This window comes from Hemicordylus capensis, chromosome 6, assembly GCF_027244095.1.
Source record: "Hemicordylus capensis ecotype Gifberg chromosome 6, rHemCap1.1.pri, whole genome shotgun sequence".
In the NCBI taxonomy this organism is placed as follows: Eukaryota; Metazoa; Chordata; class Lepidosauria; order Squamata; family Cordylidae; genus Hemicordylus; species Hemicordylus capensis.
The window spans coordinates 53,636,595-53,663,807 of record NC_069662.1 but is presented as its reverse complement, the minus strand read 5'-3'; the positions used below and the strand labels follow the sequence as shown (position 1 = coordinate 53,663,807).

The window sequence follows — 27,213 nt, the reverse complement described above, 5'->3', positions numbered from 1 at the left end:
GTTCCTTTTCTATCTATATGATAATCATGTTTGGGACAGGACAGCTAAAACTGAATACAGTATTCTCAGTGTGGCCACACCATAGCTTTATATAATGGGGTTATTATGCTCCCTATTTACATTTTCAATCCCGTTCCTAATACTTCCTGACATTCAGCTTGCCTTTTGCTTGGCTGCCACACTGAGTTGATGTTTACAGCGATCTTTCCACTAGATGGTCCCAATGTCTCTTTCTTGGGTGGAGAGGAGAGCTGGTCTTGTGATAGCATGCATGACTTGTCCCCTCAGCTAAGGAGGGTACACTCTGGTTGCATATGAATGGGAGACTAGAAGTGTGAGCACTATAAGATATTCCCCTTAGGGGACGGAGCCACTCTGGAAAGAGCAGAAGGTCCCATGTTCTCTCCCTGGCATCTCCAAGATAGGGCTGAGAGAGGTTCTTGCCTGCAACCTTGGAGAAGCCGCTGCCAGTCTGTGTAGACAATACTGAGCTAGATGGAGCTACGGTCTGACTCAGTATATGGCAGCTTCCTATGGGTAGGAAGCTGGGGTAGCCAGAGCCAATTTAGGAAATAAATATTGGGGTCATCATGGCACTGGAAAGGGGCTCTTGGGCTAAGCACCAAGCTACAGGATTAGCAAGATCGCATGATCCAGCTCCTGCTGGACTTTCCCACTTCACACTGCAGGTGCAGGGAATCATATATGAACTTCTAATACTAAGCAACTGCATTGGTCTGCCTAACTCAGCACTATCAACTCTGACTGGCTAGCAGAGATCCTTTTAAATTGCTGCAGGCTGAACCTGATACCTTGTACATATAAGCATATGCTCAATGTTCTATCTCAGGTGTCTGCACTGAGCAGGGGGCTGGACAAGATGGCCTACAAGGGCCTCCTTCAGTTCAGTGATCCTATCATTTTGAATGTTTCCCCTCATTAGAACAAAAGCAAAAAGAGAACCTTGCACATGGCAAACCAGCATATCAGGGAGAAGAGTTCTAACGTAGCCTTCTCTGTGACAAGACATACTGATTTTCTGGAGAAGTGAGGTCCCCCACCCCCCACCACCACCTGCCGCCTGTGAGTAGGAACATTGCCATCCCTCATGCATACATTTTAAAGTGATACAAGCCGTATTCAGACACTATGTTATATGAGTTTATAGATTTCTGTTCACAGGTACAGAATGTGAATGCTTATACCTGTGTTCATTTTAAAAGTGTGTCTCGATACAGGCCCTCCAAATGCATGCTACAGATGGGTAGCGTACTGCTTTTCACATGTTATATTGAACACACATGCAGCTCCCACATCCAAACCTGAATGAAAATTACCCCCACAGATAATACTTACTGGTTCAGCTCAAGGTCCAAGATGAAGTCTGAGCCAAAGGCATGGATGAGAAAACTCACCTGGGCCAGGTGCATAACCTATAGGTGATATAAAACAGAAACAGACTGGATTAGAAGGGCACATTCCAATGTCCTTCTTTGGCATTTTCTTTATTTTAAATGTATTGGAGAAATAGTTTTTATATGTGTTATGTGAATTTTGAACGATATGTATTCTTTTCTAAAACATTGTTTACAATGTATAACTGCACTCGATTACATTCATGCCTGGTTACCCTTGCCTTTCCCAGTTATTTCCCCCATTCTTGAAATTTAGATTGTAAGCTCCTTAGGGCATGTATTCTTCCAAGGGCTATGTACCATTGATAGCACTGTAAAAATTAATTTTGTCTCCCCACAACTCACATGACCCTTTCACAGCCTCCTTTATAGTCTGCTTTAATTAACCGAAAACAACCACCATCTCTTACACCTGGAGTGTAAGTAGATAATAGACACAGCACACTCATAATGAAACATGCTTCTTCACAGGGCACTGATCAGGACCGGCCCTAGAATAAATAGTGTGCTGGGCTATTTATTGAGAGCCTTCATTACATTCCCTCCCCCCAGTTAGTTTATCAGGATTGATCAGCTTTGTCAAGTTGTGTGACTTGTGCAGGACTGCAAAAGCTGGTTGTGCAACAATCTACTGTCAGGCCTTCCTAGCAATGCCATGTGTGACTTAGCAATAACCTAGCAATGCCATGTGTGACCTAGCAATAACCATGTGTGACCTCTCAATCATTTCCTTCTTTGCTGCCAGTGCTCCCTTGGGCATTTTTCACACAGCAGGCTTTACCACGAGTTTACTGCGAGGCTTTATTGCGAGTTCGAAGTTGCCCCCCAAAAAACAATGCAAAAAGTGGATGTTTTTTTAACCCTGGATATAAATTGGACTACACTCTAACACACAATGAAAAACCTGAATCATGTGTGACGTGCTCCCCGACAGCTCACAGGGACTTCAGGGTAAATCTGCCCAATATGTGAACGCACACCCTCCATTCTGGAAGAGATGCAAGCAAAAAGCCCTGTGTGAAAAATGTCCTACTCCAGTTCTGAGATTCCACTGAAGTCTCACAGGCCTTCTGCAGCTGCTTCTTTAATCTGTTCCCATCTCCAAGTCTTTCCCTCCATCCTTTTCCCAACCTTGCCCTCTATTTTTTAATTCTAGCTACTAAGCACACCCCACCTGCTTGAGTTGGAGATAAGCAATTTGGTAGCTGAGATGTAGTTAGCAAAGAAGTCAGACATCAGAGTTTTTGCAGCTGTGTTTTATACTTGCCAGGGGCGTATCTAGGGTAGGGCAGGCAGGGCACGTGCCCCAGGTGCCACTTGAAGGGTGGTGCCATTTTTTAAAATTAATTTTTTTAAAAAAATGATCACTGAAATGCCATGCCAGACCTCACAGAGGCCATTTGAGCATGCATGGTGGCCATTTTGTTTTCAGCGGCCATTTTTTAAAAAAACTTATTTTTAAAAATGGCCACCGCACATGCTCAAATGGTCCCTGTGAGGCCCTAGAGGCCAGCGAGGGGAGGAGGAACCTTTGAAGACCCCCCACAGCCTTTAGGAAGCCTCCTGAAGGGGCTACAGGTAATTTTTAAAAATATATATATTATATAAGTCACTGTACACATATTCAGATTGGCACTATGTACAGAGAATCAGGGCTTGTGAATACTGAACTGTAGCTTATGAGCTAAGATTGTATTCATTTGCTCTTAGTTTGCTTCTTGTGTTAAGTGAGTTAAATGTGATGTCTTAATGATATGGCTATTAATGGTGAGTTTGTCTTTGAATCAGTGTGAGATCCTTTGGATTAAGGCCCACTGGGAGTTTCTTGCTCTCCTTCTCTCATTTTAACTCTCTTTCTGAAATACTTGAATATATTCCAAGCAGTGACACAGTTTACTCTGCATATCTTTTAATTATTTTCAGAGTATCTGGGAAAAGTCAAATTCTCCATTTATTTTTAAAACTTATGTAATAGTGATGCTACAATGCATAGTAGAGAATTAGATAGGCACTTCTGTTTAGTTTTCCAAGTACACCTCTACATAGTATTTGTGTATTTCATGAGCCCCAGCATACTGAAATTTGTAGTTTTCCAGCATTTTTTGGTCTGGCTACGTCCACTGCTAAATAGTTTTTGAAATATTAAAAGATTAATGTGGTTGACTTGTATTTTTGAGCTGATATTATTTTAAAGTTATCTGAAAGATGGGTGTCAGATGTATGGACAGGGGGCGCAATTTCAGTACTTGCCCTAGGCGCTATTTTCCCTAGATACGCCTCTGATCCCCAGAGACCTCCTCACCCAAGCCTTGCTCCTGCTCCTCCCCACAGGAGCAGGAGCGGTTGACTGGGCCCTCCCTCACTGGTGACGGGGATGGAGTAAAGGGATGGAGGAGTGACCAAGAGGGGTGAGGGCGGTGGAGGAGGAGGAGCAGGAGTGCGGCTCAGGTGAGGGTGGAGAGATCTCTGAGGTGAGGGGAGCAATCAAGTACTAGTGTGCAGATGCTCTGTGCGGGTTAAGCTGGTATTATATTATTTCATAATATAATATATAATGTATTAGTAACTACCATGTTACTAATAATAACTACAACCTGTAGATTAGAAAATGTAAGTCCCACCATCAACAGGACTGATCAGTTGTTTAAAGAGGCTGCAGGCTTTTATATTCCACTGCCTCTTTCACCAGGGGAAAATAATGAAGGTTCACATTAGAACACAGCCTTTCCTTCTCCTTAGGCCATATATGAAAGTAAACTGATATTCTGACCCCCCTAGAGAATCTGTAGCATTTGTCTGGTGTCTGGATATTTCTCCCCTCAATGGTTGGGATGCGTGCGGACATTCTATGGCAGCAAAGCAGCTAGCTTGGCCAATAGGAGGGTTGAAGGAGGCGCTTGCAGACGGACAGCCAGACAAATGACAGTGGCTGGCATATCCACTAACGGTGCAGAAGCGCTGCATGCAGAATGCCTCTGCAGTGCTTAATCATCCAGAATGCTTCTGTGAGGGCAGAGTGGTGGGTGGGTGGGATAGTCACCAATCTCTCCTTCTTCCAGAAGCACTCTTTATCACATAAAAACATGTCCCTAAGGGTTGCACAACCCACAGGGACATATTTAGGAGAGACTGGTTAATATTGTGCGCACGCACGCTCACACACACACACACACACACACACCTCAGCCAAATTCTGGATTACTAAATGCTGCAGAGGTGTTCTGCACTGCATGCAGTGCCTTCACACCATTAGTGGAGATGTCAGCCATTGTTATCTATACACAGAAAGTTTCCTAACTGTTGAGCATCCTTGAAAGGGATAGCCAAGTGTTCTTACAAGGCAGGGTTTGGCTTCAGAAACTGTTTTAATAGTTCCAGAGATCAGAATGGTGGAGGGGCAGAAGCAGGAAAGGGCTATTGCCCTCTTGCCCTGCTTGTGGGCTTCCCAAAGGCATCCGATTGGCAACTGTGGGAAACAGAATGCTGGACTCAGTGGACCTTTGGTCTGATCCAGCAGGGCTCTTCTTATATGAAATAATACTATTGTGGGTGCCCCCAGAGCGTGTGTGAAGTGCATGATCTGTTAACTAAAAACAACTCACCTCCTCCACTCAGCTCTCAGATTATGGGCTTCCATGTTGGATCATGGCTTGAACCTGCCTGCCCTCCTTAGAGAAAATAAACTGTGGGAGATGATCAACACACACACACACATTCATATCACATCTCATCAGAACTTAAAATTGCTTGGCTTGATGAAACCAAAGGTCCATCTTCAGCATTCTGTTTCCAGACAGCCAGCTGCCTCTGAGGGACCAAAAAATGGCCATGAAGGCTTATTATTTGTCTCCAGGATCTTCCATGTTCAGAGGTATACTGCCTCTGAACATGGAAGGTCTAATTTGGCCATCACAACTAAGAATTGCTTGTAGATCTATCCTCTACAAATCTGACCAATCTCTTTTAAAGCCTTTCACATCTTGTAACAGCAACGTTCATAAGTCAATGTTGCGTTTTCTGAAGTGTTTCCTTCTGTTAGTCCAGAACTTGCTGCCAACACATTTCCTGCATAGGTTTTAAGGCCAAGTCCCAGCACTGAAAGCAGGGTGCCTTCTGTGTGGGAAACATAAGGTTGTTTGGGGCCCAAGGTCAAACAGAGTTGTGTGCTATTGGCAATAAGGCTGGCTACTGGAAGCTGAGTGGGAAGATTAGAGGGTGTGGGAAGAAGGTAGGCAGAAAGCTAACAGCTTCTGGAACCGAGCTCTGGCTCAGAGTAAGCCCTGTTCAGATGCTACAGCAGCAAATTGGGCTAATGCAGTTCTTGGCTGTATAACTGGAGGGGGCAGTTGGGGGAGGAGTGACTGAGGTTTAGCATAAAGGTTATTTGAGCATTAGGTCCGGTTCTGGTTTATCGAGGGTTCTCTTTCTCCTTTCTTTAAGGTTGGGATGGAGAGAGAATTGCAGGGTGGAGTTACAAGAACATTTGAAGGACTGAAAAAGAATATTTCCAGGGAGAGACACAAAGAGCGCGACATATTTAGCTGCAATGTAAAAAAAGACGACTAAAGGGTACGCTTCACAAGGAGAAAATGCACAAGACTTTGGGGAGGATGTAAGACACACTGCCTGGCAGCTGAGACTGAACACAGTCCAATCAAAGGAGCATATTTTAACTCTTTCTTTGGATTGGTTCATGCAGCTGCTATAGTCTCAGATAAGAACATTGTTTCATGCTGAAATTTGTTTACATATTAAAGGCAGGGGCCTGAAATAAGGAAGTGAAGGAACCTTAGCAAAGCCAATAAGCACAACTCTCACCTCATTTTAATCATCTCAGGAGATGCAGTCATGTAAAGAAATAGAAGGGTTTGGATATCTGATGGGCAGAGCAAGGTGGGATGCAGGGCTTCCCACAAACAAACAGTGGCTAGCAAACGGGTCAAGAAAATCAGCAAGGGACATGTGACTGCTTTCCCCACAGAGCTCCTAAGAGAGGGGTCCATCTCTCTTAAAGGGCTCTCCCAGCACTGAGAAATGTGCAGTACTGTGCGGAGTTCAGCACAGTGGGAAATGCCTCTCAAATTGAAGTTTGTTTTGCCAAAGTGGGCCCCTCTAAGTGAAGATCACTGATCTGCACAGTCCCTAAATGCATATACATGCCTAGGCCTTAGGTTGTACGTGCAGTTGGGAACCTGCAAAAAGCAATGTCCTCATTTGTGCAGACAAGCCTATGCATGTACACTTTGTGAGGAGTATGTACTACTTCAGTGAGGAGATCCAGGGATTTCTAACATAAAGTTAGTTAGCACGCTCACTCATAAAACAATTGCTAAAATGGATTTTTGGGATACCAGTGTCAGTTAAAATCGTATAAAACTGATAAAGGTTTTGTTGTGATAGGAAGGATTTGAGGGAGGACTAGGCCTAACTTAGAGGTGAGCAACTGCTGGGAGAGTGGGCCTTTCCTAATAAGGGGGGGAAAGCGCAGGAAAATCAAAACAGAAGGACCAATCCAGAGAATGGGCGGGAACTATACTTACAGACACTGCTGAGGCAGAAACTCAGGTTTGCGCTGGTCAAGAAATGGTTAATAGGGTCTATAAACTGCCTTGTTGTTAATTGCAAATTGTTACTTGCTAGAAGTCATAAATCTCACTGGCCGGAATGCAGAGTGAGAGGCCCTGTTTGGGATCTGGAGATAGCTGGGCGCTAACTATGACACCTTCAAGGACACAGAATCTGGCTAAGGAAAGGAGTGAGATAGTTTGCTTATCAACATGTAGAGAAGAAATGCTCCATTGTACTAGAGGAATGTAGTCTAATTGCAATAATTGTAATAATTGTAATATGACAGTTAAGTGATGCTAACCAATGAAGATTGTATTTACTGAATGTAATTGAGATGGATATAAAAAGCTGGAATCACGATGTAATCTTTATCTCAGGTTGGGAGCGATTCCACTGAGATCAATTGCCTGGCAATTAAATCTGTTTTCTCTCAATTCGCTGGTGTCAATTCTCGCATTCTGAACCCGGGCTAAGGAATTCTGCTACACTGCCACCAGCAGCAAAGGGGAGAAAGCTTTGTTCTGTTTGTTCTGCCCCAAGAGTGCCCTGAGGAAGCAGCTGGCTAAGAAGCTGCTGGGGAAATGGGAGGCCACAGCCTGGAGGCTGTAGACAGCAGGAAGAGCTCTACTTGTGAGTAATAAGATAAGGGACCAGTTCAGTTAGATCCGTGAGGGTAGTTATTTTCCTTTATTGCATTGCTTGAATCTGAATTAGCTGTCATGTGGTAGCAAGCATGAATTGTCCCCATTGCTAAGCAGGGTCCACCCTGGTTTGCATTTGATTGAATGACTACATGTGTGAGCACTGTAAGATATTCCCTTCAGGGGATGAGGCCACTCTGGATAGAGCACCTACCTGCTTGCATGCAGAAGGTTCCAAGTCCCCACCCCCCGCCCGGCATCTCCAAGATAGGACTGAGAGAGACTCCTACTTGCAACCTTGGAGAAGCTGCTGCCAGCCTGTGTAGACCAGGGTTTCTTAACCTTGTGCCCCCAGATGTTGTTGAACTACAACTCCCAGAATCCCCAGTCATGGCCTTTGTGGCTGGGGATTCTGGGAGTTGTAGTCCAACAACATCTGGGGGCACAAGGTTAAGAAACCCTGGTGTGTAGACAATACTGAGCTAGATGGACCAATGGTCTGACTCGGTATAAGGCACCTTCCTATGTTCCAACAATACTGAGCTAGATGGACCAATGGTCTGACTCGGTATAAGGCAGCTTCCTATGTTCCTAATGAACACTCTCTGTCTTACAATCTGTTTTATGAAGAGGCAGTTGTTCTTATTGCATACTCCCCCCCCCCTTTTAATATGATAATAAACCCTTGTTGGTGAAGTGTGCTACTCTTCATTTTGGGTTTGCCTTGGTCTCACACCTCTGGAGGCCTAGGAATGCTCAGTCCCTACTAGGGAGGGTTTCGCCACTTTACCAACGAATCTTATATGGAAAGAATGGTTTGTCCCACATTAAAATAAAGTGGATGAGGCAGCCTACTGTGAATCCCTTACAGACAAGGATTCACCCCCTCCTCCTCTGGTTCTGGTAAGAGCAATGACAGGTTTGTAGTGTAAATTTGCTCAGAAAGAGAATGCCTTTTTATTTTATTTTTTAAATTGTTTTTTGTGCTTTTAGCACAGTCAAGATTCAGAGGTTCTTCTCCCTCTATGATGATGTAGGATTGAACTCTGGCAGCTTCAGCTTGTCATGCTGTGACATTCCCTCTTCTATAGAATTATTAAAAGAGAAAGAAGCCTGCCCTCATTTGTGTCTGACAGATTTAAAACCAAAATCTCCATCAGCTCATTTTTCACCTTCTCCCAACAAATCAGATTGTTGTAAGTGAGTTCATGGGTTGTGAGACTAGGATGGTTGATTCTGCAAACTACTCCTCTGTGTGTGTTTATGTTCTTCCCAAGGCTCTTTGCCTGCTGAGAGTCCATGTACAAATATGATACCCAAAAGATGGATTCTTAGGCCTCTAAATTAAACTTTCCTCTTAAAACCAAAATTAAGGGCCCGGCCCTCATGGCTTTCAAGTGGCCCAAGACTTCAGCATGCCTGAGGGAAGGCACCAAATGATGCCTCCGCTGCCTGCCGTACACTTTCCTCCACCTCTTCCTCCGTGTCTGTGCTGGCAGCAAAAGATGCTGGGTTTGGCCTTGTGGTGGGGGGACACACACACACACCCTCTGCTGTGCCACTGCTTGGCAAAGAATGCTCCAATTCTGCCATGCTATTGGTGTGACAATAATCTGCCGCTTGAGGCAACTGCCTCATATCACCACATGAAAGGCCCAACCCAGCTTAAAAGTATATGGACACTTATTTGAAATGGGGCAGGGCACAGAAAAACTGTTCAGGGCACAGAAAAGTTGAAGTGGACCCTGGGACAAAATTTGAAGATGACTCCCTACTCCTCCCCTTAGCCACCTTCTTTTTCAGAGAGATAGGAAGGGGCGGACAAAGAGCAAACAATTGGGTGTTGGCCAGCCAGAAGCCCCACCCTCAGAGGACCAGGGACATCCCCTCCCCCCCTCCATCTTGTTAAATTATAGTTACACCCCTGGGGCTATTAATCTTTTACAGAATTAGGGACCCCCTTGAAGATCTCAGCTTTCAGAATGAAACAAAAAAGAAATAAACTCCTAGCCCTCATTATGGCACACATAGTGGTAGAATATTTATTTATTTGTTTGTTTGTTTTTATTTTTATTTATTTTACATTTTATATCCCGCTCTTCCTCCAAGGAGCCCAGAGCGGTGTACTACATACTTAGTTTTCTCTTCACAACTAACCCTGTGAAGTAGGTTAGGCTGAGAGAGAAGTGACTGGCCCAGAGTCACCCAGCAAGTATCATGGCTGAATGGGGATTTGAACTCGGGTCTCCCCGGTCCTAGTCCAGCACTCTAACCACTACACCACGAATATGCAGGCAGTGTCAGTCAGAGGCTTTTGTGCAGGGGCGTCTGCACTCAGCATCTATGCTGCTCCTCATGGCCTTGCAGACCCATTCTCCTCATTCTGAATTTCCATTCTCTCTCTTTTACCCTGTGCCACGGAAAAAACAAAAATGAAATAAAGCTACAAACTCTCCAACAGCTGACTTGGTGTAAATTGTAGGGATGTGCATGGAACCGGTCCGGTGCTCCTTTTCTGGAGTGCCGAACCGGTTCCGTAGAGCAGTGTCCGAACCGGATCGAAAGTGCGCATGGGGGGGCAACTTTAAGAGGCAGGGAAGGCACTGCCTACCTGCCAGCCCCCACCCCACAGCTTTTCCACAATGAGCTGGAAGCGGAATTAAGCGTGGTTCTACAAAGCACTTAGTATAGTGCTATATTCTAGCAATGCCAGTCTCCAAGATGCTTTTATAATGTTTACTCAGAAGTCAGTCCCACTTAACAAAGCTCCCCTTCACCATTAATTGGTAGCTTCCCCCTGGCAGCTTCTGCCCCCTCTAATGTTTCTTTTTCAGTGCAGCTGGGAGATTCATGGAGGTCTACCAATGACTACTAGTTTCGATAGCTATAGGCTGTCTCCAGGTCCAGAGGCAGGATGCCTCTGCATACCAGTAGGCCTGTAACCCACCTCAAAATTTGGGCAGTGGGGGTGGAGGATTGCAGAAGTCAGGGGAGGCAGGTTATAAAATGTTCATTGAAAACACAAGTAGATTTTTAAAAACAAAAACAGCACAATTTTAAATAATATCCTGCAATACAGAGTAGGGAATAGTGATAGCAGGTCAACAGATCCTTGTCAACAATTAGTAAAGGCAGTCTTGACTAAAAGCTTCTCTTAAGCACTTTCAGAAAAATAACAGGGAACAGACTGTGTGGATCTCTCTCATAAAAGAGTTCTAGAGCATTGGGGCTAGTATCAAGAAGGCCCTGCTCTTAAGTGAGACCTTAAGAGCAGTCTAGTCTCCAGTAAGAATTAACACAGAGCAAGACTTAATCAGAAAATCTTAAGAACTGGGGAGGCCTATGATGGAAGATGCGATGAACTGCCACTTAGTTAATTAGCTTCTCCCACCCACACACACCCACAGGGTGTGTGTGCATGTTAAATTCCTAGTTTCCTTTCTTTTGGCTTCGCTTCCTTTTTCAACAAAAATGAATGGAAACCAGTTATTAAAGCCACCCCTACCTTCTGTGTTAAGGGGTAAGAAGGCTTAATGGCACCTTAAAGCTTTAGCCGTGCTTTCCAGTCCACACTGGACTGGCTGGCTTTGCAATTGCACTTTACTGCAACACACACAAATGCCAAATTCAGTGGTGGTGGGTGGGGGGGGTTAACAGGACAACAATTCAGAAGACACTGAAAAGCAGTAATTTGGCAACTGTGATTGTATGTGAAAGTGAGTGAATAAAGGATGGCTAAATGGATAATGTGAAAGCAACCTTGGTACATGCTCAGAGGTATTTCCATTTTTATTATTGCTTCATATTTTAAAGGACGGAGATCTGGCCTATAAAATTTTAAGCCCCGTATGTTCTCAAAGGCCGCAGTTGTAAGACGTACAATTTTTTAAAATTGTGCATAGTTATGGCTACCATGCGCTATGCATAGTTAAAGATTTTAACAGAACTCTGCAATTTCCAATCTGACCTCTCTCCCCAGTTGCTTATCTAGCCAATGCAATGATTTAGTTCTGGAGTGAGCAACTGCTGGGAGATGCGTGGGGAGGGAATGAAAATCACAAAGGAGAACCTGTGGTTTTAACCACCTACCTGGTGCAGGCGGCTGTGCCTCACACTCGCTCACACACATTGCACTGCCTACCCTCCTCCCCCCGCCAGCAGCAGCAATTCTACCTTTGCTCCATCGTGGCTGAGTGATTATCTTATTCATTATGGATGAGATCTTCTGCACGCCTCCCATTTAATCTAGCTTAACACTCACATACACCTACAGCATAGAGATTTTAATGGAATCCATTAAAGAGGTTTTGAAGGAGAGGGAGAGGGAAAGGAGTGTGGTTTGCAGGCATTTAGAGATAGATCCTTCTGGACGGGAGACAATGCAGGGAGAGGGTTAACAGCACCTTGCTAAAGTTGCACCACAGGCAGAGGTAATCTCTTGTGCTTCAGTTCCGATGCCAAATTTTGCACAAAAGATGCTTATAAAGACTACATTTGGTGTCATTTTTGAAGACTCTTGAGGATACCATGGACAGCCAGGAAAACAAACAAATGGATCATAAAGCAAATCAATCCAGAATTTTCACTCGAGGCACAAATGACCAGGCTCAAACTATCATATTTCAGACACATTAGGTGAAAACTCAGCTCCCTTGAGAAGTCCATAATGTTGGGAAAAGCTGAAGGAAAGAGAAGAAGAGGACGACCAGCAGCAAGGTGGATGGACTCAGTTACAACAGCAATGAATGCACCACTGAGAGACCTTAAAGGCCAAGCTGAAGACAGATCATCCTGGAAAGAATCTATCTATATGGTCACTAAGAGTTGACACCAACTTAACAGCACTTAATCAATCAATCAATCAATCAATCTTTTTAAAGAATGACTAACATGGCCCTGCCATTGCAGGAAGTGAAGGGTGGAAAAGGAGGCATGACCCACAATGACAAAGGAAGGCATTCCTTTTTCAGGAAAAGGCAGAATGAACCAGGGGACAGATGGCTAGAGCAGAGGGTGGGTGATTGGAATTAAAATTCCAACACAGCTTTGGGTGGCTTTAAACATGCGTGTGCCATTGAGCATCAATGCCCATCTGCTGAAAAATGGGAATAAATATTTTGTATCAAAACCTGCTGGAATTTGAATGAAAAATTATCTGCACGATTGATTTTGCTTCTGCTACTCTCTGGGGAAACACAAGGAGCTAAACAGAGCACTGAAGACCCCAGCCTGGTTAGCCCCACTCTCTGGCTTTGGAGATTTCAGCAGGCATTGCTCACACATCTTTTTAGAGTTCCTCTGAAGGACTAGAAACTTCATTTTTAATGGTGCTTCTTACAAGATTATTTGTATTTACATTTAATCGCACAGATGCTTAAGTGCAAAGCAGACACAGATAATGAAAAGTATGCAGGGAAGTAACCTAGAGAGCAGGAGGCTATTGGTTCGAATCCCAGCTGGTGTGTTTCCCAGACTAAATAGGAAGGTGGTGAAAGGCATCAGCTGCAGGAGGAGGTAATGGTAAAACCCTCCTGTATTCTACCAAGAAAACCACATGGCTTTGTGGTCACCGGGAGTCAACACCGACTCAATGGCACAACTTTCCTTTCTCCCCCTATGTGTGTATATACATAATAGCTTTTCTCTTTAAAATATGCAGGAGTGGCAACTCAGGAAGGATGCACAAAGGGATACAGACAAACAGGGCCAGCCCTACTATTAGGCAAGAGGAAGCAGCCGTCCTAGAATTTTAAAGTTGGAAGAAATCCTGGAGCTCTCAGGGCAGGAAATTGCTGCAGCATCCCTGACAAAGTGAGTCTCCCACTCACTGCATGAGGCAGGCTGTTCCGCTGTCAAGCAGCTCTTACAAGAGGGACAGTCTTCCTAATGTCTAGCTCATCTGCTTCCTTGTAATTTCAACCAATTGATTCTGGCCCTGCCCTCAGGAGCAACAAAGAATAAAGTCAGCTCCATCTTCTATGTGACAGCCCTTCAGATATTTGAAGACAGCTCTTACAGTTACAGAAATCTTCCTTACATCTAGGCTGAATCAACCTCCTTGTGATTTCAACCCATTGGTTCTGGTCCTACCTTCAGAAGCACCAGAGGATCATAGGAAGCTGCCATATACCGAGTCAGACCATTGGTCCATCTCGCTCACTATCGTCTACTCAAATTGGCAGCAGCTTCTCCAAGGTTGCAGGCAGGAAACTCTCTCAGCAGTCCTATCTTGGAGACGCCAGGGAGGGAACTCGGCACCTTCTCTTTCCAGAGCAGCCTCAACCCCTAAGGGGAATATCTTACAATGCTCAGACATGTGGTCTCCCATTCATATGCAACCAGGGCACCCTGCTTAGCAAAGGGGACAAGTCAGGCTTGCTACCACAAGATCAGCTCTCCTCAGAGAACTTCTTCTTCTATGTGACAGCACGTCATATATTTGAAGACGGCAATAGTATCCCCTCTTCATTTTTTTCTTCTCCCAGGTAAAGGTAAAGATACCCAGTTCTTTCCACCGTTCCTCATAGGACTTGGTTTCCAGACCTCTCACCATCTTTGTTGCCCTCCTCTGAACCCATTCCAGTTTTTCTTGCTTAAAATGTGGGGCCCAAAACTGGACACAATAGTCCAAGTGAGATCTGACCAGTGCAGAACAGAATGGAGTGTTTACTTCTCATGCTACCCCTGCTAACTTGGCAAAGAGACACCTTTTAACATGGTGATTCTCTTTATTTAGCAGGAGGAGAGTAATTGGCCCTATCCACCCCCAGTACAGTACCTCCAGTGACCATTGCTGGTGTCTGTCTTATGTTTCTTTTTAGATTGCGAGCCCTTTGGGGACAGGGATCCATCTTATTTATTTGTTATTTCTCTGTGTAAACCACCCTGAGCCATTTTTGGAAGGGCAGAAATCGAATAAATTTTAAAAAATGATCTGGACCAGGGGCGTAACTACTATTAGGCAAGGGGAGGCGGCTGCCTGGGGGCCCCCACGCCACGAGGGGCCCCCCAGAGGCAAGTCACATGACTATATTGTGAAGTGTGTGTATCAGCGAGGGGCCCATCTTAAAATTTTTGTCTCTGGGCCCACTCCAGGCTTGTTACGCCCCTGATCTTCTGTTAATGCAGCCTCCTCAGTCAGCAAATTTTGGTGTACCATTCAAAGACAGCAGCAAACTGCCCTTTAATTAGTTACTTAGAGAATTTTTAGCATCAGTTGTTGGAGACACAATTTAGATTTTCTGCCTCAGACCATTCTTCACACAGACCTGATAAATTACGTACCTCACAGGATTGACTTTAGGAGAAAAAAGAAACTGCTTGTATCTGACCTGAGCCAGACAGACTAATCTATGTACACAGCTCGTAATTGCACATTATTTCTGCGAAATTCAGAGAAATCCCACAGCCTTTAATGTCTGTTGTCTCATACTGACCAAAAATGAACAATGGTTGGAAGGTCCAACTCAGGATGTGGCATTTGGAAAAGCTGTGGTCATTAAAAGTCAGAGTGGGGGTGGATTTGGTCTATAATAGTGCACTTCCTGCCCATGAAAATCTGTTGTAGCTACAACCGCATTTGTAATGATGAAGGGCCAAACTAGACATATGAGATCTGTAATCTGATCTCCCAACAGTTCTGTTTCTAATTAAATATAGTGGCTGACATCCAGACTAATGAAGGGTTTGCGCAACCAATGAAGTTGTGCAAGGAAACTGCACAGCTGCTCAAAATCCCAAAGGTGTACACAACCGATCCCAGTAGTGTGAATGGACAAAGGAAGAGGTTTCTCAGCAGGAAGTATACCACAGGTTGAGCAAGCACAAAGATGTTTGCAGTAACACAACACTAGTTTGGAATGCAAGCTTTGGACGTAGTGCAGTTAGCTAGCACAACAGCCTTGCACTAGTGCAACACATATGCACAAGCACTTTGTTAGTGTGGATGGTGACTGGTAATTAGAGATGTGTGAATCGATTTGGGTACAAATCAATTTGTACCCAAATCTAGCTGATTCGGGAGATTTGGAGACAGAACAAATCACCCCTGTGGTCCATTGGCTAGATTCGGGTCCAAATCGAATCATGCCAGATTCAATCCGAATATATTCGATTTGGATTCCTCCTGATAATTCTCCCAGATCCCCAGCTTTCGTTTAAATAAAACAACAACAACTAAGCTCTAGCCCTTGTAGAAGTGGAGTTATGGAGCAAAATGTGTGGTCATTATTTTTCAAGTGTTTAGATTCTTTGGTGTATAATACCTTTTCCTCAATGAATTCCTATGAGGATTTATTACACACCTTCATTTCTTCTATTCATGTTGACTGTCTTTGGGCAGCGCCAACTGTCAACTGCCATGTGCCAATTACACCCCCTTCCCACCCACAAGGCAGTGGGGTACTACTCAGTTTATGTTCTAGGAATTTTTCTAAGTGTTTAGACATTTTGGTGTCTAAAAAACCTTTCCTCATAATGAATCCCTATGAGGATTCATTACACACCAAAGAGTTTAAACACCTCAAAAATTCCTAAAATATAAACTGAGTACTCTGTGGGTTGGGGGGTAGTTGGCACATGGGATGCCACTAATTTCCCACTCCCACCCTCAAAACAGTGGGGTCAAAATGAACAGAAGAAATTAAGGTGTGTAATGAAGACACCAAATAATCTAAACACTTCAATATTCCTAAAGAATAAACTGAGTACCCCAGTTTGTGTGTGTGTGTGCGGGGGGTGTAGTTGGCACATGGCAGTTGACAGCTGGCACAGTCCAATGACAGTCAAAATGAACAGAAGAAATGAACGTGTGCAATTGATTCTCATAGGGATTCATCATGAGGAAAAGTTATTATACACCAGAGAATCCAAACACTTGAAAAATAGTGACTGCACGTTTTGCTCCATAACTCCACTTCTACAAGGGCTAGAGCTTAGGTGTTGTTTTTTAAATGAAAGCTGGATATCCATGTTAGGATTAGGATAGGGCGACCTTAAATCCCCATTATTTCCTATGGCGGAAATATACAAAATCATTAAAAACTAACAAAAATCATTAAAAGCCTTGAAATTTGGGTGGTAAGTGGCACCCATGGGGACCTACCCATCACCAAAATCTGGTGGTCCTAGGACGTTTATAAGTGATCCGAATCAAATCAAATCCAAATAGAATCTGGAGTGATTCAGGGAGACAGATTTGGACACAAAACAAATCAGGGGTGATTTAATTCAGGTACAAATTGAATCAAAAAATTGATTCGTGCACATCCCTACTGGTAATAGGGATTTCCAAACTGGGCCAGTGTGGCAGTAGAAGGGAGGGGAGGTTTACCTCTGCTCTCTCCATGCCATTTCCCTGATCTAAGTGGCTCCCTGAAGTTACTATTTGGCCTGCTAGGAAAAGCATAGAGATAACATTTTTGTTTTCCACAGAGGGGCTGACAGCAGCTTTAGCAGAAGGGATGGTGGGTGGATTCAGATCAGGGAAATGGTGGGAGAAAGTGTTTTCTCCTCCAGCAGCACTTTCCCTAATCCAATTCAGATTGCACAGCAGCTAATTAAAAAAAGTGGGGGGGAGTCACTGATCTCCTGCATGTTCCATAGTGTTTCCCAAACTGCTGGTTTGCAATGAGAAATTACTGGATTTAAAGCTCTTGTGAGTTCAAAGCATGCAAGGAGGCTCTCCTCTGCGTCTCTGCATGATGGACTGCTTTGACCTTGCCTTCTTTCAATTAGCCCTCTTCGGCGGTGCCTAGTTACCTAGTGCAGGATATCACCTTAGTAATGCATTGGATCAAAATGGTTGTGGGAGAAAGATGTGAGGTGCAAAAACCTCCTGGCAGGGGGACCTCAACTGTGCAAGAAACAGCAGGAGAGCCAGCAGATTGCCAAGGCAACCCAGTGGCTTTCTTCTTCCTGCATTGTGTCCTAGCAGCTCACAGGCACAGTGCAGGTAGTCTTCCTGCACTGTGCTGTGTAAAACTGCACAGCATTGGCGGGGAGAGAGGGAATGGGGCAACTCTCCTCCCCCCACCCCGCCCCTGCTGCTGGGCTAGAAGTTGCAGCACAGAACGGCAAAGCACAGGCTGAAAGAAAGGAGCCACCCAGTTCCCCATCTCCTCCATCCTCTGTTGTACTAGGAATAGTAGGCCCAGCACTGCAGTGGGTTTCCCCCCTTGCTTCATCTCAGCCCTGGGAGGAAAGTTTCCACAAGCACCAATGGGAGCTTCCTTCCTGGGCAGGGCCAGAGAATGGCATGCTGAGGCCTTAACAACGTCAGGCTTAGAAGGCCCATAGCATTTCTAGGAAAAGGGTCAGAAGTCCCACCCTGGCACATCACTCGCCCCACCCCTCCGCCACACGGCTCATCATGGTTACACAGCAGCGTTCATCTGAAGAGGTGAGTGCTATCTGTAATCATGATGGCCACCATTGGTCTAAACTGGGCCATCCTATATAATAAAGTCCCTGGCGTGTCCGTCCGTGTCGCCAAGGCTGGTGTCTGCGTCCGTGTCTCCCTTGGCTGTTCTAGGCATGCGCGGAGCGCACGCCCAGAACACGCCGAGGGAGACACGACCGCAGGCACCAGGCGGCCATGTTGGCCGGTTGGTCGCCCGGCTGCGGGGAGGCCGGAGGTGGCGCCCGTGGGACCGGCCGGGCTGCGGGGAGGGCAGAGGCGGTGGCGGCGGGACCGGCCCTGCCGCGGGGAAAGCCGAGGCAGCGGTGGCGGGTCTGGACCAGCCACGGGGAGGGGAGAAACGGCGGCGGTGGGTCCGGCCCGACCGCAGGAAAGGGAAAGGCGATGGCGGCGGGATCGGACCGGCCGCGGGGAGGGGAACGGCGGCAGTGGCGGGTCCAGCCCGGGCGCAGGAAAGGGAGAGGCGGCGGGTCCGGCCCAGCCGCAGGAAAGGAAGAGACGGCGGCGACGGGACCGGACCCAACCCGGAAGGGAGAGAAACGGCGGCAGCAGGACCGGCCTACTAGCGCCTGTTATTTTAACGGGCTTAAAACTACTAGTGGTGTAATAAAACATCAATATGACAGAGTTATTTCTGCGCACAGATTTATAAACTCAATATGGTAAGTAATTGTGCAGCCATTTAAGTATACTTTTAGCTTATCAGAACGATAATGTCTGCTAAGAGTCTTTTTTCCTCTTTTTTATTCTTCAACCAATTATATAAAACTTGAAATTTAGTCTTTTCTTTTCTTTATATATTCAGAGGCCTTTCATACTGTGAGGCCCCGAAGGTGTAGCTTGCTTAGCCTGTGCCTGAATCCAGCACTGTTCCTGGGGGAAACGGTAGTAGCTAGGTGTGTGTCTGTGTGTGATCTGGATTGAGACCATGGTAGAGGCAAAGAGTTAAAGACAAAACAAAACTTCAGTAGGAACATAGACAGCTGCCTTATAACAAGTCAGACATTTGGTCCATCTAGCTCAGTATTGTCTACACTGACTGACAGCAGGTTCTCCAAGGTTCTCCAATCCATTATGCTCCGAACTCTCAGTGAAGCTTCATGGTAAACCTACGGTAAAGCCAGCTGTCTGAAAAGCCTCCATGCAAAGCAGAAGCTCTTCCACTGAGCTTCAGCCCCTTCCCCTAAGGCAAATATCTTACAACAGACAGCACTCCCTTGTAGGAACATAAGAAGCTGCCATATACTGAGTCAGACCATAGGTCCATCTAGCTCAGTATTGTCTACACAGACTGGCAGCGGCTTCTCCAAGGTTGCAGGCAGAAGTCTCTCTCTCAGCCCTATCTTGGAGGAGACAGGGAGGGAACTTGAAACCTGCTGTTCTCAGAGCAGCTCCATCCCCTGAGAGGGAATATCTTATAGTGCTCACACATTGAGTCTCCCATTCATATGCAACCAGGGTGGACCCTGCTTAGCTACGGGGACAAGCCATGCTTGCTACCACAAGACCAGTTCTCCTCTGTAGAGAACTCTGCATTTGGATGTAGTCACCGATCCAAATGAAAACCATGGCCAACCCAGGCCCTGCATAGCAAAGGGGAGAATTCAAGCTCACTACCACAAGACCGTCTGAACCAGGTCCTCGCTGCTATTGAGAAGAGATAAGTGAAGTACTGGTATGTCAGGGCAAAGCATGTTATTACCTTGTACTTTGGCCCCTACTTTACACATTCTAAGAGTGTAAGAAAGAAGGTTTTTGAGTGTCAGAGTGAAGTGTGCCACCGGTTTTAATTTTTCAAAAGTGGGCCTCAGCTATGAGAAGTGTGGGAAATGTTGAGCTGAGCTCTGTCTGCAGAGTGGGAAGGACTCTCTCCTATGGAAAGGCAAGCTTTTTGGACTGCACCAGGCTTTGCCAGAGGGCCACTTTGCACAGGGAAGGGAGCCAAGGCTCTAAACTCTGTTGCCGGCCTGCCAGCAAGTTCCACGATGGCGGCTGCAGAACCCTTTGCACCCTTCTTTCCCCACCCCATCCCAGGGGGCTGGGCTGCGGGACCTCCAGGTTGCCAGCTGCCAATTCTGAATACAGTTGTTCCAGGTGAGATGATCCCACTTGTTACCAGGAAGCATTCAAATTCAGCAAAGCCAGGCGCTCTTGTTTACCTGACTGTAGATCTCTAGTGCTTTTTCCTCCTCACTACTCAAGGAAGGCCGAGCAAAACACATTTCAGAGAGCAAAAATACTCCAAAACTCATTCTGTAGTCCAGAAACTTGGCTGCCTCATACAACAACAGATTGAGAAAGAGTTTTTTTGAACAGGTTCCATTGAAGGAAGGAGACACTGACAACATCAAGAGACCCAAAGGCAGAGTGGAAACACTGTTCTGCATACATTTTAAATTGGGCGAGCATCCAGAAAGTGAAATATGGATTTTGAGATATAGATTGGTCACAAGCAAACTTGAAATTTGAGAATTTGAGTGAGAATTCCTCTCCCATGCTTCAGCTTTAAGTTCTAGATGGGATATTGATATATCTGACAAACTACAATAAATATAAATCCATTAATGTATCTCCATTCTTTATGAGACAGAAGGATTTGTATTGCTCAAGTGCATTTCCTGGAGTATTTGTTGCAGAGAAATGTTCTGCCTATAACAATCTACCTCTAAAAGCCATGGGGAGTTATGGGATATGCAAAGTTTGCTGGCTTCAAACCAAAAGAGCCTAAGAATGTAAGAAATGCTTTGATGAATCAGATCAAAGACCCATCTAAAGCATTGTGTTTCAAACAATGACCATGTAGATCTCAGTAGGTATGGTGGTTACTGTTCAGAACATAGGAAGCTGCCGTATATTGAGTCAGACCATTGGTCCATCTAGCTCACTATTGTCTACACAGACTGGCAGTGGCTTCTCCAAGGCTGCAGGCAGGAATCTCTCAGCCCTATCTTGAAGAAGCCAGAGAGGGAACTCAAAACTATCTTGTTTCACCAGCATTTGACCATCAGAGACAGACTGTCTCTGAACATGGGGGGTCCTTTAGCCACCATAACTATTTACTAGCTGACCCTGCAAAGAGCATCTGTGTGGTCGTGTACTGAGCCTGTGGCATTCCCCCCCCCAACTCTTGCTCGCTCGCTCGCTCCCCTCCCCAACCCCCTCGCTCGCTCTCCCCCCCCACAACCCTCTTGCTCGGTCTCCCCTCCACAACCCTCTCGCTCGCTCTCCCCCTCACAACACGCTCGCTCGCTCTCTCCCCCCCCACAATCCTCTCACTCACTCTCTCTCCCACACACAACCCTCTCGCTCACTCGCTCTCCTTCTCGCTCGCTCTCTCCCCCACAACCCTCTCGCTCGCTCTCTCTCCCCCACACAACCCTCTCGCTTGCTCTCTCTCCCCCCACAACCCTCTCTCTCTCTCTCCCCACACACAACCCTCTCGCTCGCTCTCTCCCCCTCACAACCCTCTCGCTCGCTCTCTGCCCCCCACAACCGTTACTCGCTCGCTCCCCCCACAACCCTCATTCGCTCTCTCTCCCCCACACAACCCACTCGCTTGCTCTCTCCCCCACAACCCTCTCGCTCGCGCTCTCCCCCCCTCCCATACACACACACCTCTCACTCTCCTGTGTCAGCCTGTCATTGTCCAACTGTCCTTCAGTCTCCATTTCTCCGCCGGCAGGTGTGGCGGGCTGGCAATAGCAATGGCCTCCCTGTCGCCCTCATTTCCTCAAGCTGGCTGCCGTGTTCTGAGGTGGCCAACCACCAACCACCCCCTTCTGCCAAACTCGCTGGTGCTTGTTGATGTCCCCAGTCCCCGAACTCCCTGCTTCATGACCCCAGCCAGCAAGCTCCCTCCCTACGATGGATGTGGTGGGCAGGCAGTAACAAACGGCCTCCCTGCCACCCAACCACTTTCCGCAGTGCACTCAAGCTCCGTGGCGGGTTTTGAGGCGGCCTCAAGCTCCCAGGCATGTTTGGAGGTGGCAAACCGCCAACCGCCCCCTTCTGCCGAATTCTCTGGAACTCTATGTTGCAGCCTTCCACAAAGTCCGTCCCCAGTCCCCAAACTTCCTGCTTCACAACCCCAGCTGGAAAACTCTCTGGCTTTCCGAAGCGGCTGCCTGCACTCCTCTCTGGCTGCTGCCTTCTCGCTTTCTGAACTCTTGCACGCTGTCAGCCAATTGCATCCCCCCCTCTGACAGCCAATCACCTCCTTTCCTCCTCCCCCCTGTCAGCCAATCACCTCCATTCTGCCACGTCCCCACACATGGCCCATCTTAGAGAAATAAGTATATAGATTTATTTGGCACATTTCTGTACTGCCCCATATACAAATCTCCAGGCAGTTTACAATTTAATAGCTATCAATAGATCTGTCCCCCACCATGGGAATTGATCTCTCCTGTGGGTTTTTTTAAAGTCATCTAGGGTGCATGGCATGTGGGAAGGCATATTTAACCCATTCACACCATGCTGCAGTCCCAACAAAAACTGAGCCCCTAAAGCTACTATTAACCCAGGGATGGAAGTTTGTCTTCCAGGGCTAATTGTAGCTTTATTTATTTTTTATTTATTTTTAAATTTATATCCTGCTTTTTCTTCTAAGGAGCCCAGAATTGTGTACATGTTTATGTTTATCATCATAAACCCTGTGAGGTAAGTTAGGCTGAGAGATAATCAACTGGTCCAGAGTCACCCAGTGAGTTTCATGGCGGAATGGGGTTTTGAACTCCTAGTCCAACATTCTAACCACTACACCACACTGGCTTTGGGGGCATAGTTTCTATTTGGACTGCTGCACAGTGTTTCCTCTAACAGGAATTCCCAGATGTTGTTGACTACAACTCCCATAATCCCCAGCCTGCAGCTGGGAATTCTGGAAATTATGGTCAACAACATCTAGGAATCCCTGTTAGAGGGAACACTTTTGTTGAATGGCAGGAAAGGATTAAACACCACCTGCCACAGTCTTAATCTTGACTTCCCTTCTCACAGCTACTGTTTAAATTACAGAGACCAAACATGCTAGGCCAACTATAGGCAGCATCTAGACTAAGCCCCATTGAAATTAATGGGATTTAAGTTAGTCATGACTAACTTGATTCACTTATTTTGGTGGTGCCTAGTCATGACTAACTAATCTCGATGTTGTCCAGTGCATTTAATGTGATATGTAGTTTGGCCCTAAAATAGCAGCCATCATCACAACTTGTGGCAGTAAATTATGTTAAATTATCTGTGTTAATGATGCATTGTCTGAAGTTCAGGCCATAAGGAGGGCCTTGTTGGGTCAGACTGAAGTCCAGCATCCCATTCCCAAAAGTGGTTATCTGGATGCTTCTGGGAAGCCCACAGCAGGACAATCTCTTCCCTCCACCTGCTGCTGGGCAAAATATCTTCCCTCTACCTGCTGCCCACCCGCCCGCACAACTAATGTTCAGGACTGGTTCACACAATAGTTTAAATCTAGGTTTAATTTTTATTTTATTCATTATTTTTATATGTTATATCCCGCTCTTCCTCCAAGGAGTCCAGAGCGATGTACTACATACTTAAGTTTTTCCTCACAACAACCCTGTGAAGTAGGTTAGGCTGAGAGAAAAGTGACTGGCCCAGAGTCACCCAGCAAGTCTCATGGCTGAATGGGGATTTGAACTCGGGTCTCCCAAGTCCTAGTCCAGCACTCTAACCACTACACCACGCTAGCTAATGTAATGTACTGAAATTAGCATGATTGTGTGAACCCATACCAAGGTGATTTATGACCCGAGATGAATGAGATTCCTGCCTTGGTGTGAATTCACACAATTATGCTAGTGAATCAAGAAAAGAAAAAATCATGCAGTCAAGTCAGTGTCGACTCCTGGCAACCACAGAGCCATGTGGTTTTCATGGTATAATACAGGAGGGGTTTACCACTGCCTCCTCCTGTGCAATATAGGACGACGGCTTTCAGCACTTTTCCTATATCACTGCTGCACGATATAGGTGGTTGGGGAACATACCAGCGAGGATTCAAATGAACAACCTCTTGCTCCCTAGGCAAGTCTCTTCCCCACTGCGCCATTAGGTGGCTAGTGTCAGTAAGCCACATTAAACCTAGATTTAATTTATAGATTTATTGTGTGAGCCAGGCCTCAGAAAAATACCACCTCTGGACCTGGAGGGTGTTTGCTTGCTTGTTTTTGGTTTAGACAACTTTTATACAAGCTTTTGCAAGTAATTTCAAAGTGTACTACATTAAGAATTATGAGGATCTATTTAGCTATCATAGCTAATACCCACAGATAGACCTGTCTTCCATATGCAAGTTAGAAAACAGACCCTAAGGGCAAGAAGCAATAGAGACAGGTAAGAACACAGATGATTAAAAGAAAGCTAACAGGGAATAGGTACCTACCCAGGAGGCAACGGAATTGGCATTCAAATATGCAATTGTTAGGCTAAAGTACAGTTTAACCTCCACAAGTGTGAATGAAATCTGACCTAATTCTCTCTAATATATTAATGGAACATCAGCATTCTCCTATCCCCAACAGGGTTCAATCAGTCCATTCCTATAACATGCCATTATTTTAAAATGGAACATTCAAGGTATGCATACCTGCCAACATTCCCCTATTTCCCCATTCACCTGAATGAGAAAATAGGGACATGTTTGCAAGAATGGGTATGCCATGCGAAAAGAACCTAAAGAAGCTATGCGTGCCATAGACAGTTAACCAGGGGAACTCACTGCTATAGGATGTTGCAGAAATCTACAGTATAAGCAGAATGTCTATAATGCTAAGACAACAAGCATTACTTAGTTCTCTTAGCATTACAAGTATCTGTAATGTCTGTAATGCTAAGACAACAACACACACATCTCTGCAACCAATCTCCAATACCAAATTCTGCCCCAAAATCTTACAAACTGAGAGCGAGGAAGTCTAGATTAGATGTCTCATACTTATGGAGCAGCAGCTGTGCATCCTCTAGAACTGATATTTGCCTATGGCCCCCAGTTCTCCCTCTGCACCACTGATGTTTGTTTGGAGGGCAGCAACCTTCATGTGGGTTATGATCTCATCTAAGCTCCCACACACACACCAGCATTGTCACAAGCATTTTTTGAGAGAGAAAGCAGAGGGAAAGAAAATATGGTCATAGAAAGAAGATTGAGGCAGGAAGGGAGAAGGACAGATCTAGACAGACAGAGAGGGTAATGGTAAAAACAATATGCATCCTATTTCAATGACTGTGGTTAAAGGTAGGTCTTGAAACTGGATTGGCTGAAGCCCACTGCCATAGCCAGTTAACTTACCGACCCCCTACTTCTAACTATTCACCCTTCCCTTGTTCTGTGACACAGAAAACCAGGGTAGATATTCTGACGTTAGCATAAATTCAGATTATATTTCCAAATGTATGCTAAGCCAGAAAGCATAACAATCCGGTGTTTCATGTTGCCATGTTTTAAGCCTGAACTGTAGACATACATCTTTGTTATTCTAGTCTGTTTATACATTCTGATCTAGGTCTTGCTTGCTTATCATGCAGGGGGGAAACTAGGGTCTTGCAAGGCCTGCTTAGACAACTATAAAATCAAGCTACATTTTATCTTCATTAAAAAGGAGTACATATGGCAAGGATAAAAAGAGTCTTGCAATTGAGGAGTCTCATTTTGATCTAACCGCTTCCGTTTTCCACAGTTTAATTCCATGTATCTTGCAAAAAACTTGTGAAGTTTGATCTCGTGACCTCAACTCATGCAAAGCTTACCTTAAATTGCCAATAATGGCAAAAGTGAAACTGGCCCAAAACAAATTTCAGAACAATGGCTATTGGAGTGGAAAGAGAGAGCGCTGCCTCAAAGGTTGGTATTCCCCACTCCAAGTAGTGGGGCTGCCAGAGCTGCAACATCCACCCTCTTTCTTGAATACCATTCCATTGTCTCGGCGTGATTTGGAAGTTCACTCTCCTTTTCTTGGGACCCTCGTTAACTGGATCCCCAAAACTGGGATCCCGGCTTTGACCCTCCGTTGAGACCAACAATCCCAAGTGGCCACCCCGATCTCCCTCTTACTTTTGGGCAGGGCAGAGGTGTCCTTTGGGGATGGCCCATGGGGTTCAAGCCCCCCGTGAATGGCTCAGAGCCCCAAATCTCATCAGCCACCTCCTTCTCACCTCTGTCTCCTCCCTAAAAGATGCTGCGTTCTCCATTTCCCACTTCCTCCATTTCCCCTTTCAGTGTAATGATCAAAACTGGGGCTGTAGGTCCGGGATCTTTAAAGTACCCACCGCTGCTTTGGGGGGGACTAGCTGTATCCAGCACCACCATACCCGTTCAGAATGGCTAAATATACGCAGTCAAGTGCATGCAGGTGGGGGGTGCAGAAATTACCAAGCAGCTTCAGGAGATGGTGCCCTAACCACAGCCGACCCCCGGTTGGGGCAAGGGCATCCTCGGTTTGCTAGGCAACTGCAACATGGTCCCTCTTCACTCTCCCTATAGCCAGATGGCAAGGGCAACCGGAGAGCGGGGGGGGGGGGCATGCCAATAAGGGTGCAACGGAGCAGCCTTTCATAGAAGTTACTTCTTGTAGAACTTCCTGGACAAATGCCTGAACTAACAGGCAGGCCAGCTCTGCTGTTTCACTGAACAGCAGCATCCTATTAAAAAGTTGGAAGTAGTCCTTGCCATGCAGCCATTATCAGTGTGTGCATACCATCTGGCTCAACAGAACAGCTTGGAGTCTGCTCTCCCCCTACTTGAATGCTAAGAGCTTTGGCACAATGCCCTGGAAAGAAAAAGGGGGGAAGTGGGGGGGGGACCAAGAGAGCAAGGGTGAAATGGGGGAACAGGTTCCCAAGGTTCACTTACAGGGCTTCCTCCTTTTCCGCCGCCTCCGCCATTGCCAGGTTCTTTTCTCACCCTCGTGTCCAGCTGATGGTTCTGGATTTCTCCCCCGGAACTCTGGTCCACTAGCCTGGTGGGGTAGGTGATTTCTGAAGCACCCCATCTTTTGTGCCAGCTGGCATTCGGGATCCGCCTCCGCAAATCACCAGGTTGCGTGTCTGCCTTAACAAAACCTGCTCCAAGCGGTGGGCGGGAGGGAATAGTGTAATCAGTAATCACAGCACCATACAGGGAAGGAGCCAGGAGTTGAGGAGCAGCAGCACTTAT

General features: G+C 45.9%; 1 protein-coding gene across 5 annotated transcripts in view; it reads right to left on the bottom strand.

Moving 5' to 3' along the window:
- ADAM11 (ADAM metallopeptidase domain 11) overlaps positions 1-27,213 on the bottom strand; it is a 101,479-nt gene that overhangs the window by 72,160 nt on the left and 2,106 nt on the right. For all 5 annotated transcript variants that reach the window (XM_053266433.1, XM_053266434.1, XM_053266432.1 and 2 more), the window contains exons 2-3: positions 26,911-27,119; positions 1,357-1,433 (exon numbers count right to left, since the gene is read on the bottom strand). In XM_053266433.1, the coding sequence (XP_053122408.1) occupies positions 1,357-1,433; positions 26,911-27,119 (286 nt within the window). The remainder of the gene's footprint in view (positions 1-1,356; positions 1,434-26,910; positions 27,120-27,213) is intronic.